Genomic DNA, 18,115 nt, shown 5'->3' with positions numbered 1-18,115 from the left:
TCAGATTGACAAGGTCCACTATTAGTCGCCAGTATGACAATACTCTCCTCAAATCCAAGTCACCTAAAAATAAACTAGGATTTCCCTACTAGGATGACAACCTTTTTCAAGACTATTTAGGTTTTCTTTTTTCATGGATTAGTCATTAAAAGGGGCAGTGTTGTGTGGTCCAGTAGCATGATGTCATCCACAAATAGCACTGATGCTTCCCATCTGAATATTCTCCAAGCCTTGGGTACGCCTTGATATCCTATCCATGAAAATCTCACACTTATTCTTGGAGTCACATGTGCACATCAAATAGACTTCACACAACATAGGTAAACAGAATTTTCTATGCATAAACACAGGGCCTAAATTCCACACAGCAGTGTGGCCATGGAATTCTACACACTTGTAGCACCTTGAACAAGAGAATATGGGGTACTGAAGCAAACAAACTGAACAACTATTTCACCCAAGTATTTAGAAAGGAAGAAACAAGTGGAATGCCTCATGCAGAAGTGAAAACAAACTCTTGAGTTCATAGATTTTAAAATAGAAGTGTCACATGTGCTTCAAGCCCTCGATACGATGAAGACTAATAAAACCCCTGGACCTGATGGGATCTTACCAATTGTTTTGACAGAAATGAAAGATATCATCTATAAACTCTTATTAGGCATATTTCAGCAGTCACTTTAGAAAAGAGAAATATCTGAAGATTGGAAAGTTTCAAATGTGACTCCAATCTTCAAGAAGGGAGACAAAATGGATCCTAGTAATTACAGACCAATTAGTCTTATTTCTGTGCCATACAAAATTATGCACTAAAGACCTGGACCAATTATAAATACCAGATGGGACACACTGTCATACAGGAAGCAACCTCTGAAAAGGATTTAAGGTTTATGTTAATGCAACATTTCCATCAGTTAAGCAATGCACAGAAACAATTAAAAAGGCAGCATGTTAGCTTATACCATAAAAACTGTTGAATTTAAGTCAAGGGATATTATGCTCAAACTATATAATGTACTTATAAGACCACATCTAGAGTATTGTGTGCAGTTCTGGTCATCATGGTACAAGAAACACATAGCAGCAATTGAAGATGTGCAGAGGAGAACAATTGGTTCATCCCAGGACTTAAGGACATGTTCTGCTCTGACAGATTCAGAGAGTTAAACCTGTTTAGTCTCGAGCAGAGGAGACTGCATGGGGACCTAATACATGTATTTAAAATCCTCAAAGGGATTGATAAAGTAGATCTAGCTTTTGGCTTAAGGGTGAATCAAGTACTAGAAGACATCAGTAGAAATGAAGGGGAAGTGCATTTACAACTGGAGCCGGAAAGCACTTATTTATGCAAAAAGTTGTGGGACTCTGGAACAAAGTACTGAGACACATAGTTGAAGCAAGAACCTTGACAACCTTTAAGAAAAATCTGGAGGAGAAACTGGGACAGCTTAGCTTTTAGCTAAACAAACTGGCTTGATAGACTAAATCAGGGGTATTCAACTAAAATCTAAAGAGGTCCAATTAGAGAAAATTTCTTGAAGCAATGGTCCGGAAGATCATGTTGTCTAACTATTTTCACTGTCCACTTCCCTTTATTTGGAGAGCGCCATTTGTTCCTTATTTTTCTGTCCCTTTCTCCGTCTCACCCGTCTTTTCTTTTTCCAGTGCAGTCGTCTGTATCTCTCACTTTCTTCCACCTAGAATCCACAGACTTGATTGGCTGAGTGAAATGGCTTAACATGCATACAATTGGTCTGTGCATTTCCTCATCCACGAAAACATTACTGTAAAGACTACGAAAGCTGCACTGGCTAAAATAGAAGCGCCCCGTCAGGTTTTAAATCATAACCTTCTGTTTTGGCTGTAAGTCTGGGTCCGGACCCGGACCGCCTGTTAGTGACCTCTGGACTAAATGGTCTCCTCTCATTTGTCAAATTTCTTATATTCTTATGTACTAAAGTAACCAAATACGTGCACTGGGAAAATGTATGTAGTTTTTCACTGTATCATTAATCTGAGTATCAGTCTACAGGGGATTTCAGCTGTATGGAAAACATCTTGGGTGGTACCAGTTTCCGAAATAGTGCAGCCAAATGTCTTAAAAGGATCTGATCTCACACATTATAAAGACTCTGAGGAGGCCAATATTGTCTCACGTGCGACACCAGGTCAGAAAAACACTGGATTCCCCTCCAGTTTGCCTACCTGGATTCCACTGAAGTGGATAATGTGTTTACCTACCCTGCCGAACAGAGTTGAATACAGCCTACTCATATTTAAAGGAACAAAGCATCATAGTGAGAGTACTGTTTTCTGGCTTTATTGTACATCAAACACCATACAGCCCAAACTGCTGGAGGAGAAACTTTTGCTAATGCATGTTGATACTCCCATTGTATCCTGGATAATGGACTATCTAGATGGTATCCCAATGTTTGTGTGCCATAAGAACTGTGTAACAGACCTGGCCATGAGTAGCAAAGGGGTTTCCACAGGGAATTGTACTGGCTGTTGGCTCCCGTTTACTAAGAACTAGGGGGCTCTGCCCCCCTGCTCGCTTCGCTCGCCAACCCCTCTGCGGGAGCAATGCACTAGCCACTGTCAGAATTGTTCGACCAATTTTGAATACAACTAATCTTGTCTTATTGCATAGCCCATCACTCAGACATAAATTATGTAATTACATTACGATATGTAACTTCTTTCAACAGTAATTCGGCCGGTGGAAGACCGGACGGTGTTAATGGTTGTAGATATTCTACGGGATACTGTAAGTTGATGTTTTCATCTTCTGCACAATCACCACCAACTGTTTCAGCATAGTCTATTGATATGCATTTAACCAATTTGCCGTGTAACTGATTGGCAATTTTCGCGTTGATTCGCTTGACTTCATCGTTTCTCGGTGCTAGGATTGCCCATGTATTCATTTCTTCTGTTGATAACCCTTCGGGATAAAATTCTTCATTAAGATTTGGACATAATAAGTCTTCTTTTATTGGGGACTTGAAGTGAGGAAAACGTAAAAATTTATAAGAGCTGAGGCCACAGCTACAGGGTGTAAATAAATATGTTATGTTTAAAACACAACACATAATATAATTGCGTCTTCTCTCCTTTTTCTGACTGGCATGGTAACTGCTATGGCCACTTTTTCTAATCTGAAGTTTTACTGTTATTTTAATACTTAAAAATCATTTCAATATTTATTAAAAAAATTACGGAAATTTTAATATACTTTGTTATAATGATTCTGTAATATATGTACAGTATGCAACCCTATTACTCACGTAATTCATTCATAAACAGACAAACTATTTTATATAGTGCTTCTCTATAACAGACTCTATCCAAAAGTACTTGACAAATTTAGATACATAGTAGAACTAATGTATTTTTTTTTTTGAATGGTTACAGGACACATAAATTAAGTGACTTGCCCCTAGCAGGTGTGATTTCGAGTCCAGTTTCGTAGCCACTTGCAGTAATTTACAATTATTTACAATGCACGTTAGACATTCTGAAAAAACACCATACTAGACAACATCAATTGCTGATTCAGTCACTAAAATACTAAAATCATTAATTCAATTGTCTTCCAAACCTGCATAGATATTCTAGTACTAGTTTGAGGAGGACATAGACTATCCCAAAAGTATCAGGCAGCTGACAGAAACCACCCTGGGAAGGGGTACCTGTCTATCACTGGGCATACTCACATTGAGTGCTTATAAATGTGCCTTGATAACCTAGTTATTCACAGAAACTTGGTTTTAAAAATATCATGTATACCCTTATTTCAGTTGGAGAAACCTGATTAACACACATAGATATCTCATTGAGTACCCCAGGTATATAGCCATATGAACTCTTAATCAGGATGCAGCTAAGGATTTCGTAGCCTGTGCACGTCTTTGCTTCACACATACATCCAGCAGTCATGAGTAAAAAAAAAATGGAGGAAGCATCCACAAAGATAAATGTCCTGAACTACTTCTCATGACTGACATAATCTGTCTCAACATTTCACTAAAGGAGAACTCCATAACCTACACATGTAAATGGTGATTTTAAAGAAACCAGGTTTTTGCCTTAACCGGGTTGCTCACCCAACCCTGGTTTTGTGTGTGTACGCAAATACACTCATCATCTTGTACTGTGTCCATATGGAGCTGCCAATCCATCTAACCTGTAAATGTTTGGTATATGTGTCAAGAAAATGTAATGACTGGAGAAAAAATCATGTAGACATATGGGAAAACTGAAAACTACACAAAGACAGTCCATTTGCTGAGATCTGAACCTCAGAGTGTGGAGGTATGAAAAAAACAATCATAACTAATTAAGTCAATCTTTATTTCTTTTTCAGTAATTAGTATCTTAAGACACTTCATCGAGTAAACAATTACAACATAGAACAACTCAGAGGATTTTAGAGGGTTGTTTGCCTGAAAAAAAGTTCAGAATACAGTAATATTAACACTTGTTATTTAAAAGATTTTTACCATGAAAATAACTGACAAGCAACTTAAAAAAAATCAGAGTCAACTTGTGAATGACTTGGGTCTGTTGATCTCCAAGGGCCATTACCCACTGCACAACTACCTGTTTACCTAACTCAGAAAGCATTATCGAAAATATTTAAAAAGAGAGTACACTAAAAGGCAGTCAATGAAACATACCTCAGTTTTAGAAACTTAGCCTTATGAGCTAAGAAAAGCTTAGACTGAATTTTGGATTATGACAATTCTCGAGATCTAATTTGCTAACCCCGGTCATAAATGAAACAGAGATATCTAGATATACGATGCTAAACATAATTCATGCTGTGGAAAGATAAAGAACTCTGTTATAATGATATACAAGCAAGGTATCTTAAAGAATTAAAAAGAAAAAAGTTCTATACCAAGTAATAAAAGATTAGACTACAGATAACAAATCACGATCCTCCTTGTCCCACCATTTCCACCCTTGTCCACTCAGCCGGTGCCGGTGCCACGTTTCATTGATGACGTACACGTTTTCGACAGTTACCAACGATGCAGTAGAGCAGGCCGGCTTGATTAAAAAAAAGACGTACGTTATACGCATGCGTTGGAGTTGCATAGCACCCTAGGAAGTGTAGTTCTTTTTGCAGTGCGTATCTTACTAGTTAAAGACTGATTTTTTTTAAAAGACTACAACTCCCATATTTGCAGACAATGCCTACGGCTTACGCTTTTGCAAACACCAGTGTTTTAGGAGTTGCTATTTCCTGGTTATATTGGCAGCCATTTTGGGTTTGAGACAGCTCGCCTGTGGTTTATTTTTTGGGGGGGACTTGTAACTTTTAATTTGATAAAACCATATTTTGTTGTAAATTGCTTACTGCGGAGAGGACAATTGTTTCATAAGAAGTGGGCGTCTAAAGTGACATGTCAACAATGAATCCCGAATAGTAAGTGATATTTTCTGGAAGGGGGTGGGGGGGGGAAGTTCTAAGTCTGATGTGACAGTGGTTTGTATTCGGATGTTACAAGAACTTGATTGTTAGAAAAACAAAAGAATGCACAGACAATGTATATGCTAATAATTAAGAGACCCAGACCCGATGGTTCGGTAAAAAGGATTTCACTTCTAAAATGGAGGAAGCTCAAACAAAGCCATCTCAAAATTTTCAGTGTATTTATGTGAATAAAAATATTTTTACAGCCGAGTAGTTAACGTTTAAATAGTTAGGGCAACACAAACTGTTAGCAACGATGATAGTGTGAATGTTTCATTAGTTGTCCATTTTTATGTGAGGTATGATGAAGTTTAAAAGTTGAGTAAGCCGTTTACATAATAGGCCTGTACAACTATGAATTAAACAGTATTCCACATTGGACGATTGTAATGTTTCATCTTGTATGTAGACACTAAAAAGAAGAGCTGTTCTCATTCAATAGGTAAAAATCAGCATTTGACGTTTATGAAATCCGTTAGAAAGTTAGCCAGAATTACAGGGGAGGTTGACCATGGATGCCATAACTTTTTCGTTTTCGGTAAAATCTCCTGGTAGGAATTCCTTTTTGATATTGCATTAGTGATGGCAGAGGGCACTAGATGTTCAGGGCGACAATGCTTTGCTTTCAAACACCTGATCGCTCCTCGAACGCAAACCTCAAATGTTTTGTCACGTGTAGCAGATCAAAAGTCAGATCTGGAGAGTGGGGTAGCAGTCTGGAGTGTGTGACAGCGAAAGGATTTGACGCCTAGCCTTCAGCATGCCGCTTTTGAGTTTAACACTTGGAGTAAAAAAGTGCATAATGTAAGTGACGCTTACGTCGCTGCTTGAAAAAAGACATTTTAAAGTGGGATTGGTTGTTTTGGGTATTAAAAGCAGCTACGGAAATTAAATAAAGGGAACTCCAAAATGCGTGTTTATACTGTTAATTGTGCATGCAGCACATATCATTGATGAATAGGTCGCACGATCCACCCATCTGTTTTTTTCCCTTCTTCTAAACTAGTCATGAGTAGGTCACATGTCTGTTGCAAAATGCATTACATGGACCGGTTAAGCAATTCACTTCAAGGATCTGAATACACTTGACACTGTAGTCAGTTGGCAGCAGGCGTATTTCTTTTATTTATTTATTTATATATATATATTTAAGATCAGTGGCTGTTAATGTGGAAATTTGCACCTGTTAATATTATTTACTCAGAAATTAACCTAATCTACCTTTAAATTAAAATGCCCAAAGCTCCTTCTTTTCAAAATGCCTAATGTGTACTTTCACATATTTTTTTCAGTTGTTGTGAGATATTTATTGCTAACTAAACAACCCAGATGTACTGTGTGCCCTACAATGTACTGTTGTTCAATCCAGCTGTGTTCCTTTGTTAATCTTTGGATAAGCTGTGTGGACCCTTTTGCTAGAAAAAGCCATGCACCCATGTACCTATCCATCTTCTAGCCCACTTACCCACTTTAGTTTTGTAAGGGGATATGGCTTGTTATGCCAGCTTTGGGTTAAAAACAGGAACCACTTCATACCGGTCTGCTTCAAGGTACAGTCATGCACACACATTTGCTATTACTCACAGATGATATGGTGGGGAGGGTAAACTAGCTTTACCCTTGTATTTAAATTTGTATTATTTAAAAAAAATGACGGCCTGCTTAGAGTTTTGCTCAGAAATTGACACTGTGTTTCTGCCTAAGGCCTGAAGTTTAGAGTTGATGAATTTAAGGTGGTTGTGTTGAGATACAGATCTGGGTAAGCCTGCAAAAAATTCCTGCTTTGAAACATCTGTTTGCCCAGATGTAATTTAGAGAAGAAGAGTGTGTGTGCTTTCTCATGATGACACTAGAGAAAGCTTTAGTCCAGAGATGTAGAGTCAGATGGGTTATAGTTCTACAGAAGTTTAGTGAATAAGGGTATCATTTAGGATATGAGGCACAAACCCCAGAGTCAGAGGTGTTCAACTATTTTGCTGAGCTGGACAGTGACTTCCATACGTTAGCTGTAGTAGATGGAAATGAGGAAATGCAGTTGTTCACTTCAAAACCACCCCACCAGGAAAAGGAATGTAGTGTTAATTGGTACCTCATTTATTGATGGGAGGACTCACAGATTTGTACCAGTGACAGGAAATTTCGTATGGTGTGTTGCCTTCTGGTGCACTGGTGGTAGACCTCCGTAAACATTTTACTAAGCTGTTGACCAGGGCTATGGGAGAGCCATTTATCATAAGAAATGGCATATATAATGGAAGACCGTCAGTTCTGTGGGGCACATGTTAAAGAGCTACAGTAGGTATAAGCATAAGAGGACAAAAGACAATGTTGTCTTCTGTGATGTTGCGTCGATACCAAACTTATGGCTCATTGGGACATTTTTTTGGGACAGAGACAACATATAGTTCAGGAATGGGTTACAGGTGAACACAGGTACTGTAATGGGAAGGCATTTTTTGAGGACTGTTTCAACTAGGGGTTTAGGTAGAGCAGGGAGTTTAGGGTGGGGTTTCTTACAATAAATGAACTTTGTTAAAAAAAAAAATTTAAAAAAAAAGTGTAATATTAATAAAATATACCTATAATTGGCAGGTAGGAAATAGACAGAAATAGAATCAAAAATATAGTAACCATAATTTGAAATTGCCTACAAATATGATGATTTACTAATAACAAATTCTACATGCATCCTTGAGGAGTGAGTATAAATATACACATTATTTAGAAAACCTGGAAAGACTAAAAAAGTGGAGTTGTCTCCATTTACATAACAGATTTTGAATGCTTCTTTCAAATATCGGATCAACCACAGCTGCTGCTTAAAATGTGTTATATAGTCTACAGTGCAAATAATAGAAGAATGCATTCTTATAACATTAAAAAAAAGGTTTAAATTTGTGTATAATTGCAATGTAGACTTGAGTTACCTGAATATGCATAGAATTCAGAAAATATTCAGACTCCTCCATTTGTTACATTTTTTGTTATGTTGCAGCCTTCTTAAAAATCATTTCATACTCAATATCCCAGACTGATAAAGCAAAACCAGAATGTTTGAAATGTTTACAAATCTTTACAAATTAAAAAAAAAAAAAAAAAATTAAATATTCCACTGACACAAGTTTTCAGACTTTACTATGACACTTGAAATTTGGCTTGGGAACATCCCATTCTATCTATTCTCTGTCATCATTGAGGTGTTTCTGCACCTTGTTTGGAGTCCACCTATGGCCAGTTCAACTGATTCGACATGATTAGGAAAGGCTAACTTGTCTGCCTAAGATCCCAGAGTTGACAGTGTGCATCAGAGCAAAAACTTGAGTCATGCGATTGAAGGAATTACGGACAGGATTGTGTTGTGACACAGATGTGGGTAAGAATGCTAAAATTTCTGCAGCATTAAAGGTTCCCAAGATGACTGCTGTCTTCATAACTCTTAAATAGAAGAAGTAAATAGAAGAAGTTTGGAACAACCACAACTCTTCCTAGAGCTGGCAGACTGGCCAAACTCTTCCTAGAACTGGCAGACTGGCCAAACTGAGCAGTTGTGGGAGAATGGCCATGGTAACAGTGATGAGCAAAAACCCAATGGTCTCTGTGGCTAGACTCCAAAGAACTTGTGTGGACATTGGAGAAACTTCAACACTCAAACAATGTAGGATTTGTCAAAGTGGCCATACAGAAGCCTCTCTGTGGTAAAAGACAGGTGGGACCCCCTCTTGGAGTTTGTAAAAATGCACCTAATGAACTTTCGGACTGTGAGAGACAAGATTCTCTGGTCTGATGAAACCAAAATCAGCATATTGTTTATAGCAAATTGGGCACCGCTCATACCATTTCAACAATAATGCATGTTGGTGGCTGGAGGGACTGGGACTAGACAGTGTTAAGGGAAAGCTGAATATAATACAGTGTAGAGATATCCTTCATGAAAACCTACTCCAGAGCACTCTGTGGCAAAGGTTCACCTTTCATCAGGACAGTGACCCTAAGCAAAAGGCAAATACAACACCAGAGTGGTATAAGGACATCTTTGGGAATATCCTAGAGTTTCCCAGCCAGAGATATTACCTGAACTCAATTAAACATCTCTGGAAAGATCTGAGAACAGCTGTCCACTGATAGTCTCCATCCAACCTGAAAGAGCCTGAGAGGATTTGCAGAGAAGAACAGCAGAACCCCCCACCCCCCAAACCATGCAGCTAATTTCTTAATACCCAAGAAGATTTCAGGGTGTAATTGTTGCCAAAGGTGCTTCAACAAAGTACTGAGTAAAGTTAATTATTTTCAATATAACATTTCAGTTTTTTATTTTTAATAAATTTGCAAATGTTTGTTTGCTTTCTGAGATTGAGTGTTGTTTGATGTGGGTAAAAATAATTTAAATTATTTTTAGCTCAAGACTGCAACATAGACCCTTCACTCTTTTTCATATTTTGCTAAGTACCTTTTGAATCTATTGTAGGAATCTGGAAAACCCAGCAAACAGTGGAACAACACAGAAATGGAAATTAATAGCATTCATAGAATTCAGTGGTTGTTTTTAATCTAGTATCTTAAACAAAAATTTAGAGGAGACGTTAGTCTAGATTTAATATTCATTAAAAATCAAATTATACAGAACATCTTTAGGATCTGTCATATCATATAGTAGTTTTTACAGTGTTTAGTTAACATAAAAAATCTTAATTTGCCTTACCAACATACAATTTTTCAGCAGATACAGCAAAGTGTAAAGTCAATAGTGCTGGGTGGTATGACCAAAATTTTATATCACAGTATTTTTCAAAATTAAACCGGTTTCACGGTCATCTACGGTATTTTTTTCCCCATGCATGAGTGAATGTTAACCACATTTTCCACTGCAATTACTGCAGTAAACTGGATAAGAATAACCAATTCCATTGTCATGAGAATTGTACATTGTACAAAAAGACATTTTAATGTGCACACAAGTATTAATACAGGTTTGCATGGCCCCATAAAGTGATAGTTTTCAAGGGGTGGCACTAATAAAGAGAAGGAATCGCATTGCATGACAGTTCCAGTCAAAATATAGAACCTTTTTATTGAACAAGTTTTGCAAACAACTTAAACTATAATTTTGACAACATATTTTCAACCATCCAAAGATACATTTAGACTTAGTAAAATATCCAGAGGTGCTTATCAAATGTTGTATTGCACTGAACATGTCTTTGAAAAGGAATAAATAGTAAATATTTTTTGTAAACCAACTACACTTTCAGTTAGTTAATTATCTCTGTCCACTAACACGTTAAGTGACTTTTTAAACAACTTTACCATCATTAAACTGCATAATGTTTAAACTAATAAGTAATAACAATAAAATAAATAATAGTGCAACTTCCAGTAATAATACTATTACTTCAAGATTTCAAGCCCAGGTGCATTACACAGTATTCACCAAATAAAAATAAAATAAAACAAGTGCAACTTGGTGATGACATCTTTACCAACGGAACCATCATTAAGGGACTTTCCATTAATATGGACCTTGCTTCAAGCTAAACTATATACATAAATAATAAAACTGCAACTTGCATTTATAATGCTAATTGTGGTATAGCCCTACGGAAACGTATTAGGGCCACGGTAAAGAAAAAACTAAGGACACAGTGAAGAAAAAAAAAAAGTATATGTTGAGAATAAAGTCGACATGTTGACTTTATTCTCGACATTTCCACTTTAATCTTGACGCTTATGTCGAGATTAAAGTCGACATTTCCACTTTCTCATAGTTTATTTTACAATTAAAGTAGAATGTCTTAAACTAAACTTCATCCTAAAATCAATGTTTAATTTACTAGATTTTCTCAAACCCCGTCATAAACTAATGTAGTACATTAAATGCTTTGTGTTAAGTGTTCCCCGACCCAGTTGTTAATCACTACCCGCTTCTTAGACTGACTTCCTCTGCACTAAGAGAAGGCGCAGGCAGCAATCACCTCACAGAATACATTCACTTCATGATATTCCTGCTCTCTGAAAATTTAGAATGCTAAGATAAATACTTTATCATTTTCATGATGAAATGCATTAAAGCAGGTATTAAACATGCATGGTAGGTGTGGCAGTAGTGCTGCTCCCTCGCAGTAAGGGGTCCCCAGGTGTACGTTCAGTGTAGAGAACTTTATGGCAGATGTGACGAGGCTCCAAAAAGCTATATGGATGAATTGGTATCACACAGGTTTAACTTAAATATTGTGTAAATGTTGTGTTCATGATCTGGTGGTCGGAGACACGAACACATAATTAAGTGGATGTTTTTCTGAGCGGGCTTTCTTTATTGCATGCGTGTTGTCTCTGTCTGACGTACCAAACCCCATTTCCTATCTTTTTCTTTCTTCACATAACCAATCACCACACAATAAACATCTTTGTGAAATTAAAACTAGTTATAAACTTAGACCACGGAGTGTTCAGAACTTTAAAAAAAAAAAAAATCTTTGTTATACTTGTTTAATTATGCCATCCATTCAGGATTGCACCCAACACAGCAAGCATTGTGTGCGAGGCAGGAGCAAATCCTGAATGGGGCGTGAGCACATCACAGGGTGAATACGAGCAATACATACACAGCAGAACAAAACCCCACATCCTACATGACTTTGAAAGGAAACTGAAGCACGCCGAGTAAACCCACCAGAAAAACATGCACCGGGGACCCTCTTGCTGCGAGGCAGCAGTGCAACCTCCATGACCCCACATGATTAATACATGTGTTAATGCATTTCATCATGAAAATTATATCAAGTATTTATCTTAGCATTCTAAATGTTCAGGGAGCAAGAATATCATGAAATTAATGTATTCTGTGTGGTGCTGTGTGGTGATCGCTGCCTGCGCCTCCTCTTAGTGCAAGAGGAAGTCAGTTTAAGAAGCATGTAGCGATTAACATGGCTCGGGGATCACTTGATACAAAGCATTTAATGTGCTACATAACTTATGAAGGAGTTGAGAAAATCTAGTAAATATTCATTTTAAGATGATGTTTAGTTTATGATGTTCTACTTTAATGACAGATTACGAGAATAAAGTCAACATGTCGACTTTAATCTCGACATAAATGGCGAGAATAAAGTCAACCTGTCGTCACGTTACACAGTACCCTGGTATATTACACAGTATTGAAAAAACATAAAACAACTACAACCTTTCTTGCAGTACTATCCAGTAGTATAGAAACAGTAGTGACACATTTGAACATAATGGTCCACATCCGATCTTTTAAAACCAAAGTATCTCCAGAGAACGGACACGGCTCCTTTTTTCGGCAAAAGTTCTTCTGTGTCATCATGTTCAACTTTATCGTCTGCTACAGCTTCAGTTTCAGAATGTTCTCTGTCCATTTTCACCATTTAATACCTCCACTAATGCATATACTCCAGTGCATGCGTGTTTAGCTGTGAAAAAGGTCCCTTCCCCCCAATTCCCCCCCCAAAACATTGTTTAGGCTATTTAAACCAGTTTTGCAGTATCAGAAAAATCCATATCATAACAAAAATAAAAAACAATTTTTGGTATGAACCAGTATACCACCCAGCACTAAAAGTCAGTAAAATGAGTAACGTTCGGGCATGGAGATAGTGGTGTAGAGCTGCCAGATGGTTCTGTATGTATACTTCATACAGTACGTGAAGTACAGGCTCATCGAAAAAAATTAGAAGCAATAGGAAGTTTAATCAAAATTCATCAGTGATCACATAAATTAACAAAAAAAAAAAAAAAAAACTGTGAAACAGCATCTTTATGATGTGTGCAGGGTAGATGATTCCAGCACTATTCTTTATAAGAGCTTATGAACACGAGCAAATGCGAAAAAAGGAAATTGGAAATAGTTTAATGTATTTTTAGCTGTATATTACTGAAAATTGAACATGTCACCTGGAGGTTATTTAAATTCAGAGGGAAGTGAATTGTATTAAATGCAGAAGGGAAAGCATAAAAAAAAAAAATAAAAAGCACATGCTGTCAATTCGTATTTGTATATATTTGACTAAGCCCGGAATGTCCAGGCAATATTTGGAAAAGTTACAGTAAATGGTTTAAAGGTTTACGGAGTAAGACATTCAAGGATTAAAAAAAAAATATTTCTGACACTGCAGTGAATAACATTTACCCAGATATATATGTGTGTGTATACTCATAGCAGCCTAACACAGCTTGTTTTTATATACAGGGTGGTCCAGATCGAACTATGCAATTATTGCATTAAAAGTTGCATTGTTAGATCTGGACCACCCTATGTGTATGCATGTGTATGCATGTATGTATGTATGTATATATATATATATATATATATATATATATATATATATATGAGGGCGAAACACGTGTCGTGTACTCTGCATTTATTTGACAGTAAACTATTTCAACCATTCTATGATTTGCTCCTCACAAACTGAGGGCACCGTGGAGGATGTTAGCAGATTTCTGGCCAACCACAAGCGTTACCTGGTAGGTAACCACCCATACAATCAGATTGTGACACAGACTTCGAATGCCGTGAATGTAATTACCCCGATCTACATGCTGTCAAATAAACAAACCACACGCCGTGGCGCAACGGTAGGGGCATCGCCTCAGACGCTGACGTCCGAGGTTCGATTCCCGAGAGGGAGTGCAGTGGAATGTGTACACCTGATGAGCCCAGAATGAGGGCGAAACACGTGTCGTGTACTCTTTGCATTTATTTGACAGTAAACTATTTCAACCATTCTATGATCTGCTCCTCACAAACTGAGGGCACCGTGGCGGATGTTACCTGGTAGGTAACCACCCATACAATCAGATTGTGACACAGACTTCAATAGCCGTGAATATATATATATATATATATATATATATATATATATGTACACACACACACACAGTATATTTATCATTTTTTTCAGTTTTTATGGAAATGCACACAGTTTAATGTCTTCATGTTTCATGAAATCAAGGAAAAGAACAAATAAACACTGGCAAAAAAATAAGTGAAGGAGTCATTAAGTGTACAGAATTTTACTCAAGTTTTTGATCCATCAAAGTAGCCACCTTTTGCTGATATAACAGCAAAACTGTGGTAATCATTTTGATTCAGAATGCCAGTTATTCTGTGCAAGATACCAGCTCTGCCTCCAGAAAAGAACCCCAGACCATCACACATCCTCCTCGATGTTTGACAGTTCATGTCACACACTGAGTAACCATCCTTTCACCAAGTCAACAGCTTACAAACACCCTGTATGATGAAAGGAAGATTTCAAATTTTGATTGGTATGTAAGACTTTCTTCCAGCCTGCAGTAGTCCTCAGTTGATATTTCAAGGCCCTATGTTGTCCTTTAAGGAATGGCTTTCTTAATGTCGCATGCCCTGTCAAACCTGCGGCACAATGTCTCCTCTTCACAGTAGAAACTGAAATTTCCTTTTTTTGACCACTGTTAAGCTGTGCTTGAAGCTGTTATTCTGTGAGGCTCCTATCACACAAGTTGATAACCCTCAGAAAGTTGTCTTCTGTTTGGGTTGCAACTTTGGGTCTGCCAAATCTCTTCCTGTCAGAGTTTCTTCCAATTTCCATTTGCCTTTGGATTGTTTTTGCAATTTATCTAAATGAAAGGCCTACACTTCTGAGGATAATAATTTTCTGTCTTATTTCATTTGTTAAATGCAGTTTTCTTGCCATTATCAGTGGAATTTACAACTTTATACATGGTAATGCTTCAGAGTGTATAGTAACGCAGTCTGTTCCAACTCTGCTTTAAGACAGACAGACAGACAGGGTTTTTAAGTAATCAGCAGAAGTTCGGACACCTGTGCAAACTGTTTGCTTCAACTTGCAAGGCTTAATTTACTTTAACTGCTGCAGAATATCTGTAGGTTGTAACCTATTTATTGTTCCCTGAAAAAGGCCCATTTGTAATATTCTGAAATTTTTGCTAACCTGACAAAAAAAATGGAAAAACTTAGGTGTTCTAAAACTTTTGACCGGAAGCATGTGTACTTCTGAAATAAAGTAATTTTTCTAAGACAATAGTGATCCGCCTCTCTTAGTTCTTTAAAATTTGGCTCGAAAATGTTTTTGCTTATTCTTTTTGAACCATATTAATGTCATTTGAAACACACTATTATATTTTCGTACAGCACTGAGAAAAATGACCCGAATCTAAATACAGGTGGTACCTCGCAATTCGACCTCCTGCAATTCGTCCGTCCCGTAATTCGACGGTCGAATTTGCTGGGAGGTCGACTCGCAATTCGACCTCTGCCCCGCAATTTGACCTGCACGCGCTCTGTGCAGCGTGCAGGTTGAGAGACGCAAAACGTCAAATGCGATGTAGAAAACATGTCCGCGCCGTCCTGGGAGAGTCGACTCGCGTTTTTGCTCCCTTCAGCCACTTTTCTAGTGTTTTTGTGCTGCTCTTAAGAAAGGTGCCAGAATCGTGGATGTTGCGAAGGAGTATGGTGTTCCCAGGACAACTGTGTCAACTTTTTGGAAAAACAGGGAACAGATTCTGGGTGCAAAGGTTTCTATGGGAGCAAAAAAAGTTGTGGACAAAAGCAGGTCTACAACTCATGGTTTTGAGTTGGTGGTGAGTTGGTTGGTGAGCGATCTCGTTCTTGTAATTGCATCTCTTCTAATTGATTAACTAGCTGTTCATCAGATGTGTGTGTTAGCAGTCTATTTGCATCTTTCAGCCATGCCGTAGTAGCGACGGCAAATTCGTTCCATTTCTTAGACTTTTCTGCGAATGTCTTTTTCTGTTTCTTAATCGTTCCCTCCTTATTTAGAGTAGATAGAAGCTTTTCGTGTAACTCCTCTATCTCTCTGTGCGTCGCACAAAAATCTTCGAATCTTTTTGCTACAATTAAGTGGGGTTTTTTCTTGGCCCTGCAACCAATTAATTGAATTCCCATAGACTTGTATGGGAAATGGTGTCTCGCAATTCGACCATTTCACAATTTGACCCTAGTCCAGCAACGGATTAGGGTCGAATTGTGGGGTACCACCTGTACTAAACTTTTAATATGTCTATTTAATAGGCCCTGCTAAGTCTTCAAAAGGTTAAAATTTGATTTTTCTTCTTTTGCAACATATTCCCAGTGGTTCATTTCAATGCACAACAATGTGAACATTTAACATTCATGAACCCTGAAAGAATTTCTTTATTAGATTCATAATCAGTGTGTGACTTATAATTAAACCCATCACTGCAATTATTGAGCCAAGGCAAATATACTGTATTTTTTGTTTTTAATGTCATACAGACATTTCTGTGTTCATATCAATATGTTTTGAGGTATGTTCAGTATAGCAACAGCCCTGTGATTACTGAGTGTTTATACGTATATTTAACAACTGCAACTGTGTTCTGGATTATTTTATGTAGATATATATTACAGTGATCCCTTGCTATATTGCGCTTCGCCTTTCGCAGCTTCACTCCATCGCGGATTTTATACGTAAGCATATTTAAATATATATCGCGGATTTTTTGCTGGTTCGCGGATTTCTGCGGACAATGGGTCTTTTAATTTCTGGTACATGCTTCCTCAGTTGGTTTGCCCAGTTGATTTCATACAAGGGACGCTATTGGCAGATGGCTGAGAAGCTAGATTGCTTACTTTTCTCTCTCTCTTGCGCTGACTTTCTGTGATCCTGACTTATGGGGATTGAGCAGGGGGTCTGTTCGCACACCTAGACGATACGGACGCTCGTCTAAAAATGCTGAAAGATTATCTTCACGTTGCTATCTTTTGTGCAGCTGCTTCGTGAAACGACATGCTGCACGGTGCTTCGCATACTTAAAAGCTCGAAGGGCACGTATTGATTTTTGACTGAAAAACAAACTCTCTCTCTCTCTCTCCCTGCTCCTGACGGAGGGGGTGTGAGCTGCCGCCTTCAACAGCTTTGTGCCGCGGTGCTTCGCATACTAAAAAGCCAAACAGCCCTATTGATTTGTTTGCTAGAGATTGTTTTCTCTATCTATGTGACATTCTGTGCTCATAACACGCACTCCTTTGAAGAGGAAGATATGTTTGCATTCTTTTAATTGTGAGACAGAACTGTCATCTCTGTCTTGTCATGGAGCACAGTTTAAACTTTTGAAAAAGAGACAAATGTTTGTTTGCAGTGTTTGAATAACGTTCCTGTCTCTCTACAACCTCTTGTGTTTCTGCGCAAATCTGTGACCCAAGCATGACAATATAAAAATAACCATATAAACATATGGTTTCTACTTCGCGGATTTTCTTATTTCGCGGGTGGCTCTGGAACGCAACCCCCGCGATGGAGGAGGGATTACTGTGTGTGTGTATATATATATATATATATATATATATATATATATATATATATATATATATATATATATATATATATATATATATAGTGTGTGTGTGTAGCAAGTGTAAGTCTATTCACTTTAGGTTCTTTTATGGATATGTAGCAACCACAACTCCGTTGCTCTCAGCATTTTTTGTGCATCTTTAGCTCCAGATTTTTCTAACTGATTTGTCTCATGTTGTCTGTATATCTAGTACGGCGTTTATGTACAGTAATCCCTCCTCCATCGCGGGGGTTGCGTTCCAGAGCCACCCGCGAAATAGGAAAATCCGCGAAG

General features: G+C 37.7%; 1 protein-coding gene across 1 annotated transcript in view; it reads left to right on the top strand.

Moving 5' to 3' along the window:
* Positions 1–5,241: 5,241 nt before the first annotated feature.
* Positions 5,242–18,115, top strand: part of rab1ab (RAB1A, member RAS oncogene family b) — a 65,152-nt gene continuing 52,278 nt past the window's right edge. The window contains 1 exon segment of the mRNA XM_028820917.2: positions 5,242–5,437. Coding sequence (XP_028676750.1) covers positions 5,415–5,437 — 23 coding nt within the window. The 5' untranslated portion in view covers positions 5,242–5,414.

This window comes from Erpetoichthys calabaricus, chromosome 15 (assembly GCF_900747795.2).
Source record: "Erpetoichthys calabaricus chromosome 15, fErpCal1.3, whole genome shotgun sequence".
NCBI lineage: Eukaryota > Metazoa > Chordata > Cladistia > Polypteriformes > Polypteridae > Erpetoichthys > Erpetoichthys calabaricus.
Note: the sequence above shows the minus strand (reverse complement) of the source record. Positions and strands in the feature narration are given on the sequence as shown.